The sequence below is a fragment of the Platalea leucorodia genome (assembly GCF_965183815.1).
Source record: "Platalea leucorodia genome assembly, chromosome: 16".
NCBI lineage: Eukaryota > Metazoa > Chordata > Aves > Pelecaniformes > Threskiornithidae > Platalea > Platalea leucorodia.
This window is the reverse complement of record NC_138838.1, coordinates 12,548,817-12,570,842: the sequence shown is the minus strand read 5'-3', so window position 1 is coordinate 12,570,842 and position 22,026 is coordinate 12,548,817. Positions and strand designations below refer to the sequence as shown.

Here is a 22,026-nt window from a genome sequence, read left to right as displayed (position 1 = left end):
GCTAACTATCGGAGCCGATCTTTGTGTTTTAGAACAGAAAAGCACGATAATACAACACTCCTGAAGATAAACCAGATGTTTAAAAGGGCATATGAAACAGTGACAAGTGCACTTTTATAATAAAAACATACAATTACAGTGTAATAATAAGAGATATAATGAGTAAAGAAACTTGAACATACATTTTGGGGGGGAATCCCGTACGATTACCACCTGACACACCGCCTCTCCTACAGCCACCCACGTTCACGCTGCACCTCTGCCGCACGCACCCACGCGTTAAGGCCAGAACTGACAGCTAACGTGCACGACTTCCAGTCTGTGATACGGTAAGGAGCCACAATTTTGAAGAATTAAAGCTTGCGATTTATTATTATTTAAAAGGCATCTTTAATGCATATTTAAACTGACTCTGAAGAGTTTCTCCCTGGTTCCTTGGGCCTGTGGGTGGCTTTCAGGAGAACACAGATGCTGTAACGCCCAGCGCCGAGCTCTCCCATGCCTGCGTTTACAACCCACGGGCCAACGTCTGTGCGTCCGCAGGTACTTCCGAGGTACCCTCTCTTTTCAAATGGCCTCTGACACTGGCTGCCCTTGACACCTAACACCAGCTATCAGCTTGTGACATTACAACATATAAGCTATATAAGCTTGTATCCACTTCTAACAGTCAGGCACTTCAATACTTTATCATTCACGTACGTGCACTGGTGCGTGTTCAAAGACCAAGGCGTTTAGCCTTCTCAGGAGAAGCCTTCGACAAGCGATGCGGCTGCCACCCAAAGAGAATAAGGCCCTTCGTTTATCCACGGAACTCACCGAATGAGCAGCGCTGGCATAATATTTTCCTGGCTTATGTCTCCTGAAGGAAAAATCCTGTATTACCACAGACTGGATGATCTAACAGACCCTCTTCAGCTAAAATGCCCATGACCGCAAGCGACTTAGTGATGGGAACAGGACTACGGGAGGCTCTGTGGCTCAGGGAAGACAGCAGCTTTGCCGATACCAAACACTGAGCTTCATCATACCGGAGGGTTTTGCAATGCGTATTCATAGCCCTAAAGAACAGAAAACAGCTTTGAAGAGATGACATGCTGACAGCTGTTTTTAGACCCAGCCTGCTGGTGACAAAACCAAAATCCTAAAAAAGAAAAGTTTTTAATTGTTCCACCTAGTCCCTGAGCCATTCTGCCATCATTTTTACAAAATGCTGGAAAATAATTCTAATCATGACTTTCAACTTCAAAAGAAATCATCAAATTAGTTCCTCGAGCTTGCCTGCACTTACTTGTGCGCCTTGTATAAAGTAGTAAGGATCACTATTCCCATTTTACAGACAGTAAGACTGAGGAGGAACGATTAAGTGGTGACTGCTTTAAAGGCATTGGGTTCTGGAGGTGTAAGAATGGGGAAGAGATGTGGTGTGCGACAAGAGGAAAGGCCCTTGAGACAGTGCATCGCAGCAGGCGTTGCTACGTTCTCTGAAGGCTCCACTAACTAATGCTGACAAGGACTGTGTGGTCGCGGCCCCCGGCGAGACCTCCTCCTTCCTCTTGGAGATTCGGTAGTGCCCTGAAAAGGATCTGTCCTTGCATTCGTGAACTGTACGGAGTATCCAGGCTGCAAAAGCACAGGAGGATGCTGGGGGAAAGGTCCTGTGTGCCAGCTACAGTGTAAATCAGTATTTAAAGGCAAATCCCTCTGCAGTGACTATGCTCTCTCTTTCCTCCTGCAGAATAACTGTTCACATTTTTTCCCCCCTCTCCTGTTAAAAACCCTTGGCAGCGCAGGGTTTGATCTTAAAATTCTGAATATTGTGATTTTACAGATGACACAAAGGAATCAGAATTAGCTTGGTTAGCCAGATTTCCTAGATTGCTTTGGTTTTGGAGAATCAAGGATGAAAGCCACATGTGTTTCCATCGGTGGGAAGCAGTGAATACGCCTCCTTTGTTTTCCCATGCTAATCACTTATATCTATTCAGCAGCTTGATGTTTACAACAAGAGACTATTAAGAGCATGGCTGAATTTAACCCTGAACTGAGAGCTCCACTGTTGGCTGCTTTATTGTCAAAAAGATAAGGGATTTATAACTGCTGCCATTTACTGCTGTCTTAAGTAATGAAAGGACAGAAATAAAACCTTAATATTGACAGGAGACAAGTACTGAAATCATTTAGACCAGAATTAAAATTAAGAGCAGGTCATTTAAGGAATCAATGAGAGAAAAACCCCACCCTTGTAAAACTGTAGCAAAATACATCACTGCCATAGAAGCAGAAGTCCTAACAGAGCTGGGTAAAGAATATTAATAACTTCTTCAGCACACAGAAATCTGGCCAGTTCATCTGAATGAACGTGTGAAAGATTTAGTGCTTTTTCCTCAAGAGCTAGGAAAGCGCCTGGTTCAGTGCCTGGAGCCCTTGGCGGAGACGCAGAAGCTGGCGCTCTGGTCCTGGCTTTCAACGTTATTTGCTTTGTGGTCCCTGGCCAAGCACGGGTCTGCGCCTCAGTTTCCAGACATCTAAACCAGAGACAACATTTGCAACTCTCCCAGGAGAGCCGTGCGGGTATCTCCTTGCAAACCCCTTCCCCCTCCTCCCAGAGCCCTACGCACACAGACAGACCGTCACCTTCGCCGTTTAATGAATTCACACAAGTTTCTCACTGCACTGAACGCTCACACGCCGCTTCGGAGATCAGAGCCTTTCCAAGCAAGTCTCTCTTTACTTTTGCAGCAAGACATGTCCCAGTCCAATCCTACAGCTCCACCACACCTCCAGACAAAACACATTATTTGACTTTTACAAAAGAATACATAAGATACATTTTCTCATAGTCTTGTTTTTCAAAGGAAATTTGTTGCCAACAACACTTCAGAGCCAAATAAACAGGATCAAATAACCAAAGCCGTATCATGCCTGGGCATGAATGCAAATCTTATTTATCCAGAGCTATTTTCACGTTTATCACAGAAGGACTGCTGGCAGAGCAGATAACAACAGAAATAAATTAAAACCAGTTCTACAGCGTGACTACAACAATCGGTTAGTGGAACTGTTTGTGTTTCCTGAAGACAAGAAATACAGGACACAACAAAAAAGGTCACCTCTCCAAGACTTTTTGCCTATAAGCCATTAACATGACTGTAACTCGTTAGGGAATAGATAGAAGTTTTACAGTCAGGACAAACGGATCTCTAAAGCATTATTTCAGCAAAGATGGTATCATTCAGAGTATCTGCGGTTTTTAAAACGTGTACAGAAGAATGAGAGCTAATTTGCAAGTCAGTCATTAAAATGTGTTATCTGCAGAATGTCATGCCTGGTTTGGATCTGCAAAGCTCTCTACTGGAAAACTGACTCAGAACATCAAAAAGGAGCTAGCAGCAGGGTGCAAAAACCCAAAAGCTACATAAATGACATATTTCATCTGAAGGTGCGTGTGTAGTGTTACAGGCCTTTAGAAATTATAAACACCAGTTAACACTAAAAAATAATAAGCTTTAGACACGTTAACGTTATATAATTACGATTTAAGCAATGCATTTATTTACATAGAGATTGAGTCTGAAGACACAGAGAAATAACCAACTATTCAGCGTCACCTGAAAATCGGTACCCAGCTAGTTACTTGCTGATCAGCCTAACCATCATTCTGATAATGAAGATATAAGTTATTTTATTTTGGCAAAATATTGCAAGATGGCAAAGGGATAACTAACTGTAACTAAAGACATTTGGACAAATATGTTGACACTAGTGCGGGTACACTGGATGCCATAGGGGCAGACACGCTCCTCCTGCAATAGAGAACAGTAACGTCGCATCTTTTCTCTTCTGTTCAGTAAATATCCAGCTGCGAAGATCATTTAAGGAACACCGAGCACGCACGTGTGCAAGACACGAACGGTTACCTCTGCCTACTCAGGAGGCCCGCGTTAGCAGCTCTTCCTGCTGCTCGTACAGAATACAAGCATCCACTCCAACTACGAAACTCGGAGACCAGCTCGGGGACCCTTCTGATGCGTCGGTCCCAGCTCTGCTCCCTGCGCCCCATTGCTGACCTTCCCGGCTCGTCACAAGTGGGGTGCCCGGAAGGGTACCGCTCTTGGCATCCCCTTGAAGCACGCACTCACAAAATGCCTCTGAAGTTCAATGCTGCAACAGAAAACTGGATTCCTCAGCCCCCAAGAGCAGCGGTAAGCAGCGTCGCGCTGCACGCAGGGTGAGCTGGAGCTCAGTACCCACTGCACTGGCTTTTTTACACTGATACCAAAAGTTGATCGTTAGGGTCAGAGTCTCTGTGCACCCAGGATTTCTTGCTAGCACGTACACAAATCAGAGCCTGGAGACCCACAGTTCCATCAGAAACAAGCTTTGAGGAAGGCAAATGCTGCAAGCCTGAACACGCCTCAGTATCAGTGCTGGCTGCAGTATTTTGCACGGGCGCAGACATGATAAGCCTGCATTTAGTTCATCTGAAAAATAAAAGGAACTTTTTCCAGCTCAGATAAGTCAATCTTCACACTTTCTACAGCATGCATGTTTACACTCATGCTCATTAAACAAAAAAGATAACTGTCCCATTCAACTAAACAGAGGGTGAAGAATATTTTCAGCTTAATTGCCCCCCAAAAAGTAAGTCTTTGTATTTTCTCTGGATTTTAGTAACACTGTCTGGAACATGAAAGCTGCTCGTTCAAGAGAAGAATACATACAAAAGATGAATGACAGTTGAAAGCCATTTTCTCACATAAAAGCAAGATTCCACTAATCAGAGTTAATCGTCCGTTAGCAGACTCTTACAGGACCTGCCTAGCAAGAAATCCCAAACCGGCAATTGCTGCTGTCAGGCTGAGCAGTGCCGCCCGCTTCCAGGCCGCGGCCAGCAGCAGCTGGGACCCAGCTAGAGCCAAGATCAGCATTTCCAGCTGCGGGCAAAGCGACGCGGAGTGGGCTGCGGGACACGTACAGCTCGGGCTGCGGGAGACAAAAATGCATGCAGTTATGGGAGAAGAAAATGGGGCTGAGGTCTGCGTTTGAGGGGAGAGTGTGTGTTGTAGGAGGTGAGGATGCAGGATTACATTACGTTCACGGTCAAAAAAAAAAAGTTCTCATAGAAGACAGAAAAAAAAAATCACTGTCTTGAGGTCAAGATCACACCGCGTATTTGGGTAGACAGAACGGACAGAACATTGCTCCAGTGCATAATAAACTCACAGATTCTAAAAAATAATAAAACCAGTTACATACTGTTATGTAAATAAAGACAAAATGTATCCTCTTCTGTCAGCGGCTAGCCAAATATTTGCAGCATTTATATTTTAAACAAAACCTGGTATTGAATGTCTTGGTATTGCCTATTTTGTAGCTACTGAACTCCTAGACTGTATGTAAATATATACACACGCACGTTTTGTTTTTCTAGGAAGAGATCTATAGGCATGGGTCAGAAGAGAACAGTATTAGTGCCAAGACACAGCACACAGAGCTAAAAAAAAAAAACCCTAAAACATCTGTGACTGTGCAGAGGCAAATTTATCCTCAGGAATGTATGTTTTCTAGTTGCTAGGAAAACCGTAAAGTAACAGCAGTACCCATAACCACGTCTTTTATTACTAGCTGAAAATACTAAAGAGTGAAATCCTATGGTCTTGAGTCAACCACGGCAAGTCGTGCAAGATGCTGTCTGAATCAAGATCACGGGATTGGGCTCACGGATGAGCAGTCGCGGTCTGCGCGCGGTCCAGGCACGCACACCGGGCCGTATTCTCCGCAGGGGTGACCGCTGTGCTTGGATGTTGGTACATTCGTGCAGGGTGACATCTGAGGTAATCTAATAGTATCTGAATGCAAAGAATTGAGCAACGCTGCTACAGGTCAAAGGGTTCATTTCAAATCAATTCAGTGGGAAACACAATGGTCTTTGAAAAGACTATTAAATGATGCTGCTGTTAAACTAGCACCATCCTGACTTTGGTGTTGAATATTCACTTTGAAAGCTCTGGAGGAGACAAAAATTATAAAGTAAATCATTCGGCCTTTAATATTGTCGAGGTTTGTATTTGTGGTAGTTTTTGGCAATAATGAGGGAAAATACGTTCTAAAAGTACTACTTATTTTCAGCTCAATACTTCCTTGAACGTGTTGATTTAAAGACAAATAGGGCAATATTTATGTCCAATTTTTAAAATTATGACAACATACAGTGATTGGAAATTTGATTATTCCAAAATTGGATCTAAGATAGGCTATCAGTAAAAGGAAGAAGTACAACTTGAGCCAATTTTCTTTTAACCGCAATTACAGAGCGCAAGCTTAATAAATGTTCTTTTCATGCAATGCCATTCACACTACCTTACAAAATATGAAACCATTCCAGGGACTAAAACTGGAAAATTAGCTGCTAGTGGCATACTGTGTTTCCAAGTACAACATGGCTTACTGTACCATAGTGTTAGCCAAAGCTCGAGGCCTCAACAAGGTAACAATAAAATTCACTGAGGTCAGTTCAGAACTTTTAATTTAAAACAATCTCAGTTCTACAGTTTCAGTTTTACCAAAAGAACTGCTGACGAGGAAAAAACTGTGCTTTACCATACTTTACTGACTATGTCAGCGAAATATAGGTTTAGATGTCTCTGAATTTGCTCCATTTAGCAAGGCAGCTATCTGAAATGACTCTGAAAGGTTTAAGTTGTTTTTACACGTTAGTATTTATTTTTAAAATTTGCCTTTTAGGAAAAATTACTTTTTTCTGCCTGTAACACCAATGAGAAAAACCCATCACAAAATTGATGGCTATCAGCAGAAGAGACATGCTGGTCTGCTAACCTGGTATTCTGAGTAGCAAATATCAGCAATAACGGAAAGAAAAGACTTGAGGTGGTTTTACAGGAACGGCACCATTTGCCAGCACAACGCTGTCAGCTCTGTAACTGGAGCCAGAACGTTTTAGGACATCGCGTGCAGCCCGACGAGCAAGGCATTCTGCGTGGTTAGTACTGCAGGTTTGCAGGAGGAGGGCAGGAAAAATGAGAATTCACTTGATTCAAAGCTCCGTTCTTTAAATGAATGTGCCTCAATTCTTGGCGCCTCTCTGGATGGCGTCTGGTCTTTCCTCACTACCTTGACATTCTCAGATACACTGGCACAGCCTAGTGCTTGGGTGCTGCAATAACATGCTGAGCAGGGAAAGTCAGCTCCTCACACTACCTCCCTCCGTCAGGTTTTTAGATAAAGCTGCAAATCCTTCTTATATTCAAAGCCCCGAAGCCCGTGTATTAGAAAAGAAGTTGCTGAGCCTAATTAACAGCAGAAAGACACTGCTTAATTGTTTCCTCCTTGATTAGAGGCAGTCATAACAAGGAATTTGAACAGCAGAGGAAGCAGACTGAGGTGAGGGGGTGTTTCTGACTAGTTGTGCCTCTCCACCAGAACCTCTACTCCTCCTGCAATGAGAAAACAGAAAACGCTGCTGTGCCCTCACTGGGGACAGACACCAACTAATGTATATCTTAAATCGAATCAGCTACCTTCAGGAAACTCTTACCAGCAGAGACAGCATATGACCAGCCAAGAGATTAAGGGAGAGAGCCCCTCTTGGAATGCCTTACCCAGAAAGGAAGCAGCAAAGACTCTGGAGCTCATTACCCTTCGTGGGAGGAAAGGTCATTACAGCGAGATCGTGTAAGCAAGGTCCCGGAAAGCAAATATTGCAGGTTCTTTCTTCTCAAAGGGGAGGAAAGCTCTCTACCAGCTAACTGCAACGAAATCTCTAGTGAAGCCTTTTAAACAAATACCACCTCCATCCCACAGCACGGAAACGATTAAAGCCTTTCGTTTTTAATTCATTTAACAACAGAGCAGTGTTGAAACGATCTTGGTTACGAACCAAAGGGTAGTTCAGAATTTCCTTGGAGGCATTATTATTTTAAGTGGTTTAACATAAAGTGCATTATACAGTAATTGCACACCATATGCTTTCTGTGTTTTGGTGAGAAGAGGCTGCCAGATGGGCTCTGATACTTCTAGCTTGAAGCGTCTGAATGGAAAAGATTAGAAGAAAGAAAAAGTGCCAGGATCACGCTAAACAATTCCGTTTCTTACTTGGTAAAGTACGTGGCAAACGCAGTGCTGGCAAGTTCGTTACCAGATGACAAATTAACTGAAAGTAAAGTTGTGGAGGATGCTCAAGAAACTAAGGCAGCACAGCCCAATCTGAGTTCTGATAAGCCATAAACGTGGTAAATTTGTAACCTAGACTAGTGGACGGCTCTTCACTCTTGTCCTTCTGCCTTCATGCAGATGGAAATGACTTGGGAGTAATTCTCTTATCTCACAGACTCAGATTCAGAGAAAAAGGACAGAGAAGATGATACCTAAAACTAAAGGCACTTCCTAGCATCCATAAAAAGAAGACAAAACAGTCAAAAAGCTCATTTAAAGGTTGTCACTATTTCAACCTTTGCAGCAGTACTGTATTCACGTTCAAAGAACAAGCAGGCTTGGGAAGGCGAATATTTGGGTAGATCTTCTACAAAACAGGTAGGCGGTATGGGAGACCGTGACACATTCTGTAGCTAGAATTCTCTGCGTTACGGCCCATCATCGAGTACTTCAGGCTCGGATACACCACATGGGGGAGCAGATGCGGCCAAGGTAGCGAACCTGCTAACAGAGCTCCCCTGCCTTTTTTGTAAGGGTTAACCCTGAGGTCCTGGTCCAATTCTACCAGAAAGAAGTTTAGAAATGAGCTTTAAAACAAAAAAAGCCCTTTGACTTTTAATGGGACTTTTATACCTAACTCATTCAGCTACTTCTAAAAAATCTTATTCTCCCCCCGGCTTTTTGCTGTGATACAGCATTCTTCTGGTGCTTTCCTACCTGCTGCCCTGCACACGCTGAACAAGCTTATTTCGCTTCAAAGAGGACGACTGTTTCAGGGTACCAGAAATCAGGGATGCTCGCTACTTACTCAAAGAAATAGTTCTTTGCCGATTTTAAGATACTCTTTCATTTCCATGCTATCAGGTCTTTACAGTAAACAGAGTATTTTCTCCATACTTGAAGATCTCAATGTCAAAAAATAACTAGGGTATTCTTGCCCACTACGTAAATTAGTATCCTGCTATATGAAATGAGCTACGGGAGGACTAAACACTGACATACTGACCTGGCAACTTTAGCTCTACAAAAGCAAGCACTACAAGCAAAGTTACAATGCCCATGACAAAGCTTCCAAGTGCTGGCACCCCTGCGTCTGCAGGGACAGCACTACCGTGATCAGAGCTGCTGATGCACTGGATGTGAGCATAACTGTAGAGAGGGGGCACTGAAAGTCAACAAAATAGCTGACAATCTGCTTTCCACTCAAGTTCCTACGCTTTGGACAGGGTAAAAATGTGCCTTGTAGCACTGCACTCTCCAAATGCTCTCACTTTGCATTTCGTTGTATGACATAACCAAAATACTAATAAAAGCCTCGTTCCCAGAGCATGAACTCCTTGGGAGTCCTTCCAGCAGGGAGGAAAAATGCAGTCAGTGTCTACACAGCATAAACTACTCCTTCGCGGTGAAGGGGGAGTCACTTAGAAGCAACTAAATCTTCAGTTTTTCTGCTTTCAAAATCAGATGACTGATTAGGGCTATCCAAGCAAGTAGCCACCTGATTCAATTTCTTCTGGGTCTGATTATTTACAACAGGCTTCGCTCACGCTCTGGCGAGAGGTTCAAGAGGATCATGCGTTTCAAGCACTGTGAACCACTGCCAAAGAGGAAAAATGCCCTTTGAGTCTTCTTGTAACTGTGAAGGAAATCTTTCATTTGCAGGACTTCCAAAGTAAGAAGAATGAACTGTTGTTCACCTTTACTAGAAACTGCGGGGCAGGGGGAAGGTTGAGTGACACAATATTTAGGTAACTGAAATGTACATCTCGGAAATCCTAGCGGGCATAAATATCAGTGGACAAACAGCACAAAAAGAGAAGATGAACATCTTGGTTTGCTAAACGTCGATTAGAGAGCACAACCCTGAAAGATGATCTGTAGCAGCTGGGGTTCACAGATTCACATAAACCAACTTCAGAATAACATTCTCTCTCATACATCTATATTAGGATTTTATTTACTTATTACCTCCCCGCCATACAGTCACCTTTTTCACCTCTTAGGAATGAGTGCATTTTTGCTTAAGGAAGTTCATAAAAATAAGACTGATAATAAACTGACACTGGGTTGGGTTGTGTTTTTTTTGCAGTTCTCTTAATGTGTTCAAAACCCATTGACAACTAACAGCTTCTTCCTCAGAAAACATTTTATGAACTCTACTTTGTGCTTGGACCATGTGAAACCATGCTAAAACCCAACATACTGACAAGAATCTGTTTGAGAAATACACTGGTAAACACAGGCCCACCTAAGGAAATACTCATCCATGTAGGCGTTAACGAGTGAAGGAAAAGATATTTGGATGAGTATTTAAATAATGGGAAAAAAAAGGTTAATCAAAACCAGACAGATTATCATACTGTGCACATGGGGATCAGTTTTTCAACACTGCCATGAGTTTACACTTTTCCTCAAAGGCACACCTCTACTTACTTAGTTAGCTTATGGCCTTTCATCGCTACGAGGAAATCTCTCACAGTCTCAGGGCTCTGGTACCTACAGGGTGTTTTTGAAATGTACTTCAGTGTCTGCAATGGATAGAAAGAAAGTATACATTATTTCACAATTACTATTTGCTTTACCAGTTGTGCATGCAACAAGCCAATTTTGAAAAGTCTCCTCAGAACTACTCAGAAAAATTGGAAAACTCAATTCAGGTTTTGGGGTTTGGCTTTTTACCTTTTTTTTTTTTTTCTTTTTTTAACAGTGGGAAGCGCTGTCATAGGTGACACAGATCACTCACATTATTTCTGTCTTCGGTAAGACTATGCTGATATTTGCCGAGGGAGTAAGAAACAGGCAATACGTAACTCCAACTTTATGTAACGGAAATTACATTAGCACTCACCCAGAAAGCCCCCGTGAATTCGTTCCGTAAAGACATGACCGAGCCAGCTCATTACACACCCAGGTGAGAATCACACCTTCGACTATTCCCTCTGTGGCTTTGGACAGCCGTTTATCTCATCGGTTCAAAGCCCAAAGTTGCATGTTGAAGAGTACAGGAAAGGAGCGAGTTTTAGCTCTGCCTACTAAAAAAACACCTGCTGTTGGTGAAAAACCCTTGCTTTCTTGGTTTGAAATAATCTCAGGTGATGCTAAGACTGTGATCAAGACGTACTTACAGCTGTGCTGAATAGTATCACTCAGATTTACTTCTCTTTTTACAACCAACAAACATTTACAGATTCAAAGCTAATTTAAAAAGGTACCAAGATATGGGGTTTGGGGTTTTTTGGCATGTTTATTTTTTGTTGTTTTGGGGTTTGTTTTTTAAAAGCAGTAACACTTTAGAAAAGTTGAATACTAGTCATCCCTAAAACCATGTTACCTTCTGCCAAGTCTTCCTGTGCTCAGTGCCAGCGATACTCTCGCTGCCAACGCATAAATAACTCATTAAGCTCTCCAATCTATGGTTGTTTTCATCTTTTATATGCATATTTGGCAATGCTTTCTTAAAGTTCATAGAAGCAGGTTAGGTGGGTTGTCATGAAAATCTGCAAGAATACTCTAGTATTAGAAATGTTTATCTGACTTGAGACAATTTATCTTTGCTCCACGTTTTACATGTAACACCTACCAACCTCAGCTAACTTGTGCAGCAGATGTTACATCTGCTTGCTTTATTTAAAACAACACGACGCCCAGCAGACCGGTAATACATAATGTAATTTGACCCAAGTAAAAAAAAAAAAAAAAAAAGAATTGTTGATTAAAAAAGCCACACAAATTCCAGTTCACAGCTGTCTTTTCACTGGAAGTAGCTTAGAATCTTCCTGAATGCTGCTTGTGGCTTGGATCAGACCGCAAAATGAAGAGTTGGAAATAATGAGCATCAGTGAAAAGTCAAGGAAATCCTTCTGTTGTCTGCGTTGTGTGCATCAGCAACGGAAGGGTTCAAAAGAGTATGGGCAATGCTTGTTTTGAATTAAGGAAGAAAACCTTCCTCTGTTGATACTGCGTAGCTACACATAAAGCTTAAAAGTATCAATACAATTGACTCACGATGCACTAACTGGACTGCAAATAGAGACACACGTGTATGGTACGATACCACATCCACAGAGTATCTATAATAATAATAAAAACCCCATAAAATTCTATATGATACTCTTTGAGTTTCTTTCTCAGAAAATCTTTAAACTGAGTATTTATACTTGAAAAGTCAGAAGCCAAAAAGCTGAATCAGCATTCACAGAGCAGAAAACGGCAGATACTGGGGCAAAAATGAGCTACAAGATCAGTATGGCAAATAAGAAAACATGCAAATGTATTTCCATTAAAATCTGTTATCATTTAAAAATTCTAGGTAAAGGAAAACAGATTTCAACAACACAGGATAATTCATCCTACCTAACAGGCAGAGTGTTGATGAAATCTGAATCACTGCTATTCTTAAGGACCAGTTTCACCGGACTACTGAGAAATACATTTAAAAGCACAACAGGGAGTTAGATAACCCTCCTTTCTGTAAACCCTGTCTGACCTTTTCAGATAAAAGGAAATTGTTGTTCACCAATAATGACTCAAGTGCAATCATCATATTGTCATGTAATAAAATTATTTAATAGGAGTAACGTCTTTTCCAGCTTAGTCTTTTTTTTTGGCCATTTCAAATCAATCACAATGCCAGACATACAGCAAAACACAGCTCCAGTTCAGCAAGCTTCACCTTGTTATTTCAGTACCTGTGGATACAAGCCTGCACAGAGCTCAAGAAGACACACTCAGCATGAACAATCCCGTAAGATCAAATTCTGGTTTTCTTTCAGTCAACTATAGAGAAAATACACCTAGAGTTTACACCAGCTTCACTCCATGCACAGAACCGAGCACCCTGTAGGTATTTAACATATAGCAATACAACAAGGCAATTTAAGCCCTAAGGTGCATTCTGACAAAATACACTTGCAGGATCTTTCTCAGCCGTTTCAAAGAGGTACAGAAGAGACTGTTAGTCTCCATGAAGATTTACATTCGATCTTTTGTAAGCCCCTATTTTGTTGAATACGAGGCTTAGGAATTACAACTCTATACCTTTTCAAACAAAGCCAGAACTAGAACAAAAACAAAGCCTAGGCCAAATCTTATTCACATCAGTAGTTCCACTGCTCAACGGGATTACTCACGCAAGCAAGGCAAACTGCTTTCAACGCGCTGCCAGTCGTGGTGCTACTCATGCAATTCTCTGACACAGACACAACAGGTCATGCTGCAAGTCTGATGCGACGTTGCTAATTCAAGATATTTCAACTGTTAATATTTGTATTATACGATTTTGAAAGTTTGTCCTAGCAATAGATTAAACGTTTATTACCAATCTGGCATCCACTGATGGTGCTATCTGTACATATGATTTTGTTATTCTTTTGACAAAAAAAAAAAAATCTATTTTAGTTGGAAATTATTAGTTTAATTCTGGTAATAAAATACCATATGTGATCTGTGCCTCAGCTTTGAAATCATGATTACATGGCATCACCAATTCATCAGATGATAGCAAGTTCTGCCCTGGGTCTTAAAAGGATAGAATATTTGGAATAAACAATCCCTACAAAACTAAACAGGTAAAAAACAGGGTTTTTTAAATTTTTTGTGATAGATTTTAATAAGAACAGCTGCATGCCTCTGCCCTGACAGCACAGTTAACCTACAACCCGAATAAACTGACCACAGAAAAGTGGCACATAAAATATTTTACTGTGCTTTTTAATAGGGGAAATTTGATACCAAATTATTAATATACAGACCTAAGGATGTGAGTTACTCCAGCTTGGGCTAATTTGCAAGGGAATTTCACAGTGCTACTCACTTCATACATGATTGTGTTCAGATTCTGCTGACCAGAGCTCTGTTTGGTTTTTCCACTCTCTTTGCGCTGCTGCTTAAGATCAGTAAGTAACTGGAACACCTGGGGAAAAAAATGAAGTGTTTTAGACCATTTGAGAGTATTTTACCTAAAAATATTACATCAGGAAAACACGAATGAACAACGCGAAATCCTATCAACCAAAGAACATCAAAAAGCATGGCTTCTTTGGTGAACGCACCAGCAATTGAAATGAAAAGCGTTTTGGCACCAGAATGATGAACAGCTATGTAAATCGTTTTTTAAAAGTTGTGACGATTTCAAACAGATTTTCAGCACTTGTTAAATGTTATCCAAGAGCCCCAAAGGAGAAGCTGCCAGGATGAATTATCCTACTTGTATGTCTGATCGCATATCCTGAACAGCGTGGGGTCATGCCCTGCTGTACTGGCACAGAGCTCCCATTTAAATATGAGCGATGCTTGAAGCAAAATGTCACACAAGTTTATGGCCCTGCTGGATTTGTTATGACAGATGTACCTATAATATGAAAATGGGTATATATTCTGTCTCACAGAGATGCAATTTTACATTATCTGCAAAAAAAAGTAAACTCTACCACTGTCACACTGCCAGGAACCAACTAAATAAAGGCTTGACCTATAGATGCTCCTGGGATTAGCGATCCTATTGTAAATTCCAGTGGAGTTATTAATAATAGTAAATGTTGCAGTGACCAGCACGGTGTTATGGTATGTTAGGCCACAAAGATCACATTAGCTCCCTATTTCATCACAACAGTGTAATACAAGCGGACATTCCTGAAAAGAATGTAATAAAGGTGTCTTCACATTTGTGACGCAGTGAATATTAACGCAGGAGCAAGATTCAGAGGGTAGGACTGAAGGCAAGGAAGACGTTTTGATTTTTGCAACTGTGCTTTGTCAAATCTGTTGCAACACAACATCTTTATTCATCACAGCTAGATATGCAGCAAAATGCCGAGACAGCATCACAATTACTCTTTTATTCCCATATTAAATCACATTAGATTGAAATTTCTTCAGATGTTTTGCTTCAGGCTTTACGGTATATCCAGAGCCAACAACCACAGCAAAGTAACAGACCACTTCTTACTGTTTATCCCCTAATTTTTAACTAGCTTCACTCGAGATCCAGATCCAATGGCATTATAAACTGACAAGTCCATAAAAATAAAACACAAACATTTCCAGACGGTGAGAAATAGGAACATTACCAGCTACAAATCCTGCAATTACTTTAATCCCGTGTCTTCTATGAAAAAGGAAGACCTTGTTCATCAACCACCAGTAGTCAATCCTCGCTTGAAAGCCAAAACTGAAGCTATGAACTTTTATCTAATAAATATTTGAAGAAAATATAGCCAGTGACAACGAGATACAACATGACAACTCCAAACTCACAGAGTGAAAGTAGGCATAGGACATACAACATGTCAGTCCTAAATACTCCTTTCAAACACCACTTTCTGTGCAAAATATTACCTCGATAAAGAGAATGTTAGATATGGCAGTCAAACTGCAACTGGAAAGAGGAGCAAGCAGAAAGAGATCGGTAGTTTTAGGGGAGTCAGTGCTGCGAAGAGCGGTGAAAAGCCATGCCCCCAAAGCCTGCAGCTGCAGACACTGCAAATCCCTTCCTGCAAAGGATCGAGAGCTGCATGCACGACAACTGCTGCGAAAGGGAAACAAGAAACATGCGCTCTCATCAGCAACTTGGTTCTCCTCTTTCTTTTGCTCTTTTTCAACACACATGGTACATTCACCAACAAGAAGACTCAGCTGAAGAAAGTTCTGACTGAAGAGCATGAGGAACGGCTTCGGCAATTCTCCCTGTTCTGGGCCATACCTTCAGGACACCTATAGATTTTACACAACGTGACTGCCACCACTACTTGAACCTCAGCAGGCAGTGATACCTAGATTGCAACAAATATCGCAGCAAATGAAGAAGAAGGAAGCAGAGATAATTTTGCAATAAATAATCTCGGAAATACTTGCTATTTTGTGTGCTGCGATAGTACGTGTTTTTAACAAACAGACACAACGCTCGTTTGGCTGACACAATCTCATCTCTTTCTTACGCAAGCTGGTTCTTTCCAAGTGCCTCATTAAAGCTCTTCTAACAGTCACCAGCTGGGTGCTCTGCTGTACGCAGACAGACGCAGCTCAAGATAAAACATTTCAAGATTTGTTTTGGAATAGCATGAAACAGCTGTGCAACTTTCAAGCTCCAGCAATAAAACAACATAAACAAAGCACTTGGGTTATTAAAACCATTCAAAAAATTACATTCATAAACAAGCACTGAAATCTTTCCATTACCTGGCTGAAGTTAAATCAAGAACACCACTACATTTCCTTCCACCTCACTAAAAAAATACCTTTACTCAGGAGAGAGGAAAATGATTCAGAACTTATCTACACTAGAAAATAAGGTTATTTTATTTGCATGCCAATATTCATTGCTGGCTACGACAGGGCACTGCAGCTTCCCCATGACACCAGACCAAAGTACATCACCGGCTTCTAGGAGTGTTTATCCCGAGTAACGCATCTCGGATCAGCAAACTGCCTCGTGCTGACTGTAACCCTGCTTCGGAAACACCTCAGGGTCTTTAAAAAAATACTGTCAAGCATTCAGAGGTGTAAGGCTGCATTTCCACGAGCACTGGCTTTATAAAACTGGGCATTAATGAGTTACAGGTTCTCGGATGATACTGCACATCACAAGGTTAAAGTTAAATACGAAACATTGATTCTAGCAGCAGCCATCTGCGAAAAAGGTTTGAAGTTTTCTGCGAGAATTGTTATTTGCAATATTAAAGAGACTCCAGCAATCAGTGTGTCACACACTTTGTGGTATATTGGCTTATCATAAGATAAAACTAAAAAAAAAAAAAAAAAGATATTTTGGACATTGCTGCCAAGTTACAGAGGTGTCAAAATTCCCGATGTGGGATCCGACGCACCATACGTCATACAAAGCACCAGTGAACCCAGTGCACCTGCCCAAACACCCAAGTGTTTAAAGACATGGAGAATCAAATCCTAAATAATAAACCACCACACACGAGGATTCAACAAACTAACCGCACAGCAGTAGTGTAAATACGACAAGGCTGAAGTCAAAAGTTACTGACATTCTGAAGGTCTGCTCCTCATCTATTTGAAAAACACCTATATCTGTTTCTATAGCTTTGGGACCAGCCAAGTAATAACACAGCACCCATTACTAGTGAGAACGAGTAATTTTCTAGAAAACTAGATTTTCTCTAAAAAGTTTTTTTCTTAATAACAAATCAAATGGAGGGGGTGGAAATCCCATACAGGTCTTGCTGATTGCCACGGGCAATTTTCAGCTTCTAAAGCAGTATACGAGTGATTGATGACAGCTTTCAGCTGCTGGTTTAAAACCAGGACGCAGATAAACTTACCTCAAAGTTACTTAGCAATGCGACATTTGCATCTTTCCTAAAAGGAGAAATGAAAATGATTAATTTATGTTCCAAATGAAACTGTCTGAAACTTTGCTGAGTCACGTAGACTCTGTAAGAGCAGACACTACTTTCATAAAGTTTAAAAAAAAAAAAAAAAATCATCAAGAAATCTATTTTTGGTGATTCGACAATTACCAAGTTGTTGCCACCTCTGGAAAATATTTTTCCATGTTGTTAGTAGAATTATTACATAAATATACAGTATATTTTGCACATTTTGCCCCATAAATCATAATACACTTATACAACGTAATCTTTTTACTCAGCCACGCTATTTCATTCACTCACCCTGTTTTACAAACTAAACCCAAATTGCCTTGCCTCTTCCTTACAAAAAAGGGCCTCCAGTGTTATTTGAATAAAGACTGACAGGAAAAATCATTCAGATTACACACGCTATTTATTTATTAGTCACGAGTACAGAAAAAGAAAATACAATTACTATTTCTAGTACAACGTACGTATGTGTGTGTATAGATACAGACACGGCACTATATTTACACATACTGTACTGAGTAAAAAATAAACCTTATCGCCTTTCCTCTTTATTTATTCTTTGGCTCTTTACGTGCCCGCTCCTTTATTAGCGCGTGTCCTGGTTTCCGTCAAGGCCGAGTTTCTCGTTTTCCCCCAGCCAAACGCTTCCCCACTAATTCCGTCTCAATGAAGCAGGAATCGTTACTACCGCTGGTAGGCTGAATGCTCCGAGTCAAGCACATCTTTAGACTAATCACAACTCTATTACTACCAGATATTGTAATTTTGTATTTTAAATTAAAAAAGGACAAAACCTGACACAGAACACCCTCTGTTCCCTGAACAACACATTCTGCTGAGCAGTCGGTAGCCACAACAACAGAAAGTTTCCACACAAAAGGAAAAAAAGGCCTCTCAGGTCTGTGCAGCAGCTTATTAAAAAAGAAAAAGAAAAAAAAGGTACAATGTATTGTTAAGCACCGTCAACTGTTTGAATAGAACTGTCACGTTCATCGCTTTCACACGAGTTAAACGCATCCACAAACTTCCACAGGTTCTACCATTGTTTTTAAATGAAAAGGACCTTCTAAAATACGCTGAGATGAACTTCAACTTCCATTTCGCTGACGCGAGTGAAACTTCAGCAAGTCAGCTCACACACGCATTAGTTTTCATTCATGTTTTACAAACCATATAGCTTTTGTTGTTAGGTAAATGCAATTCTTCAGAATGTTTGCATTCAGGCTACCGCTACAGAAATCCCTACGGATCAAAGACATTCTTTGTTTGAAATAATAACGGTATAGAAGAATTACATAGCGAATTATTCTGTTAAATAAGTGAAAGGGTCATATAGAGTAAATACATTACTATGTAAATGAGTCTGCAAAATCTATCTGAAGTTAAATTATTTAAGACAATTGCTTCTTTTTGAATTCAAAAACACTTTGTCATTCAGAAAAATATTTATTTTTTCTTCTAACAACGGATAGCAAATGAGTTGGTCTCAAATCTTCAACAATTTTTGCTTTGCTGAAATACCAGAATTATAAACTGATAAACGAGAGCAGTTTCAAAAACTTTTGCAGAACTTAGAAAGTAGAAATAGTTTTCTTCAGTCCTCTCATGAATCAACTATCAATTTTACATTCAGAAAACGAGAAATTATAAGTGACGAATTCTAATATATGTTTTTAAATAGTCAACTAAACAGTATGCTTAATTTTTATAAGATTAGGAGTTAAGCAGAAAGGAAAAAAAAAATGTCTTGTTAACACCAATATGTAAACACCTTCTGGAATCTCTAAACAGGCAATATTTGCCCAAATTTTAGTCCAAGCCAAAATATTATTGAGGCCTTCTGCATATATCAAAAAATATCTTAGTATATGGCATCACACCTCTAAAAATATCACTGACACTTCATGTTTTTAAATCTACTGCTTAAAACATGTTGCATATTTAAACCACAATGTTTTCTGGAGGGTTCTTTTTTCTAGTAACAGATACTTCCGACATCCTAAGAACTTAGGAGAGGTTTTCCTAGTCGCAGAGCTTCCCTCTCTGAAGGCCATCAGGCGGGAGATGCAAGATTAGGAAGATGAAATTTCACAGCAATTCAAGTGCAAAATGGACTAAGTTGTTCCATTCCAACGCAAGGGGCACCCGCTCCCAGCTCAGGACTTCAGCCCCCAGCTCCTCCATCTCTGATGCACCTTCCTGTTGGGACTAACAGAGGTAGCACCAGTACAGTAAGTTGGGCTACTCAAGGTAATAAAAAACAAGTGGATGTGTAAGTGGCATCACAGACTTACTAGTAATGGTAGCAAAAGCATCCTTCTCAGCAGGGCAATCCTATCCTTGCTCACGTGCAACAGCAGCTTGGAGGCTGTGTGTGTGTTTCACAGCATTTTTCAGTATACAACAGCAAGAACGGCTCATTTCCCTGCAGGCCGCTACTGGCATTAAGGCTAACGCAATACAAACCCGTACTTCAATGGATGTGTTTTATTTGTTATCTGCTTTTGAATTTTACATATAGAAGATTTAATGATAATATATGTAATAGTATAGAAGATTTAATGATAATAAGGCACCCGTGGATAACAGGAACGGCAATGGCTCAGCTGACTTCGGTGGATGCTGACATACATCCCACGCAACTGGCATCTTCCACGTCCCCGTTCATGGGAAGCCAGCACCACGTACATGTATATAATAACGCAACGAAACAGGCGCCGCAGAACTCACAAGAATGAGTTTCTACGCTCCAAAATAGGTCAAAGCCTATTGTTTTGTGCCCAGGTGATACTAACAAGACAGAAACACAGCTGTCAGCATAGGAAAGCAACAAAGCTTGCTGCCTGGAACGGCAGCCCGGGGGCTGGCTGGTGCAACCGCCATGAAGGATCAGCTAGCCAAAATTCTGACTCGCCTCTTGTGTTTGCAATTGCTATTGCACACTCGTTAGGTTTCCTCCTTCTCCGGCACACTCAGCTCCTACAATGAGCCGCCTACCCGCCGCTCACAGGAGTAACTCTCTCCCAGAAGCTGCGGCAGGGGATTCACCCCTCGCCTCTCCTGGGGCAGAACGGAAAATGGCGTGCGAGGAGACAGGAGGGCAGGGGAGGCGGGGACGGGGAGCGGCATTCAAGCTGAGCCACAACGCCTTTTGCCCAAACAGATGCCTCAGCAAGATTCTTAAAAGAAACAAAAAAAACCCCCTCTATCTCATCAGAATGCCTGAACACACTGCTGGTTATAAGGGCGTTAAAGGCCCAATACAAAGACCCCATACATTGCTGGCAGGCCCATATAGGTAGAGCCCCCCACACACCAGGCAGGCCCATATAAATATATCCCCCCCCACACACACAACCCAGGCAGGCCCATACAGATACAGCCCCACACACACCACAGACAAGCCTATATAAATATATCCCCCCCACACACCCCCCAGGCAGGCCCATATAGCTGTACCCCACCCCCCAGGCAGGCCCATATAGCTGTACCCCACCCCCCAGGCAGGCCCATATAGCTGTACCCCACCCCCCAGGCAGGCCCATATAGCTGTACCCCCCCACACACACACTGCAGGCCGGCCCATATGGATATACCCCCCCACGCCGGCCCTGGAGCCCCCGCTGCCGCCACAGAAGGCCGCGGCCGGGCGGGAGGCGGCAGCGGCCCGTCCCCGCGCCCTCCCGCCGCTCCTTACACCTCCATCTTGTCCGCCCCGGCGCGGCCGGGCGCTGGGGCCGCCGCGGAACTTCCCCTCACAGGCACACGCCCGCAGCCCGCCCGGCGACGGCGAGGTGAGCGCGGGGGAGCCCGGCGCTGAGCTGAAGGAGCTTGTGGTGGCCGGGACGGAAGCGGAAGAGGAAGGAGAAATAAGGAAGAGGAAGGGGAAAAAAAAAAAAGTAAATGTCCCCTGCATTGGCCGGGAATCGAACCCGGGCCTCCCGCGTGGCAGGCGAGAATTCTACCACTGAACCACCAATGCGAGTCATGGCAGTGAGTTTCCCGCCCTCTGCCTTGTAACTGCTCAAGACACAAAACGACAAAACGCTTGCCCCTGGCTACCTGTCCCGAAAGCCCCGGGATCCGCCAGCTAGCCACCGCCACGTACGGCAAGCGTTGCAGAGCTCCTGCCAAACCAAATCGCCAGCCACGTGCCAACAGAACGCTGTAAGGCTGAACGAGCCGGGTAATACTCCCGGCGCGTTAGAGCACCCGTACATACATCCGACCAGGCTCAGCAGCAGCAGATGTCTTTTCCTGCCATCACTGATTCCTGCCCATTTAATCTATGTGCTGCTAAGTTTTGCAAGAGCCCTTTTCATTCTCGAGAAAACTGAAGATGCTTCACTGAGTGCAAATAACGAAAATCCTGTTGGCTGCAGCAAGGAAAATTGTCTGGCTCAGAGACCGAGCGCTAGGGAAACATTAATTCATTTATTTTGCCGTTATCTCTCAGGCAAAAGTTTACCTGCAAAGACACCACCACTGACTCCCTAAGGAGTCA

General features: G+C 42.1%; 1 protein-coding gene across 1 annotated transcript in view; it reads right to left on the bottom strand.

Moving 5' to 3' along the window:
• Positions 1 to 21,363, bottom strand: part of CRCP (CGRP receptor component) — a 32,918-nt gene extending 11,555 nt beyond the window's left edge. The window contains exons 1-4 of the mRNA XM_082327924.1: positions 21,220 to 21,363; positions 17,463 to 17,499; positions 13,988 to 14,086; positions 10,609 to 10,703 (exon numbers count right to left, since the gene is read on the bottom strand). Of these exons, the coding sequence (XP_082184050.1) occupies positions 10,609 to 10,703; positions 13,988 to 14,086; positions 17,463 to 17,499; positions 21,220 to 21,227 (239 nt within the window). The 5' untranslated portion in view covers positions 21,228 to 21,363. The remainder of the gene's footprint in view (positions 1 to 10,608; positions 10,704 to 13,987; positions 14,087 to 17,462; positions 17,500 to 21,219) is intronic.
• Positions 21,364 to 22,026: the final 663 nt, after the last annotated feature.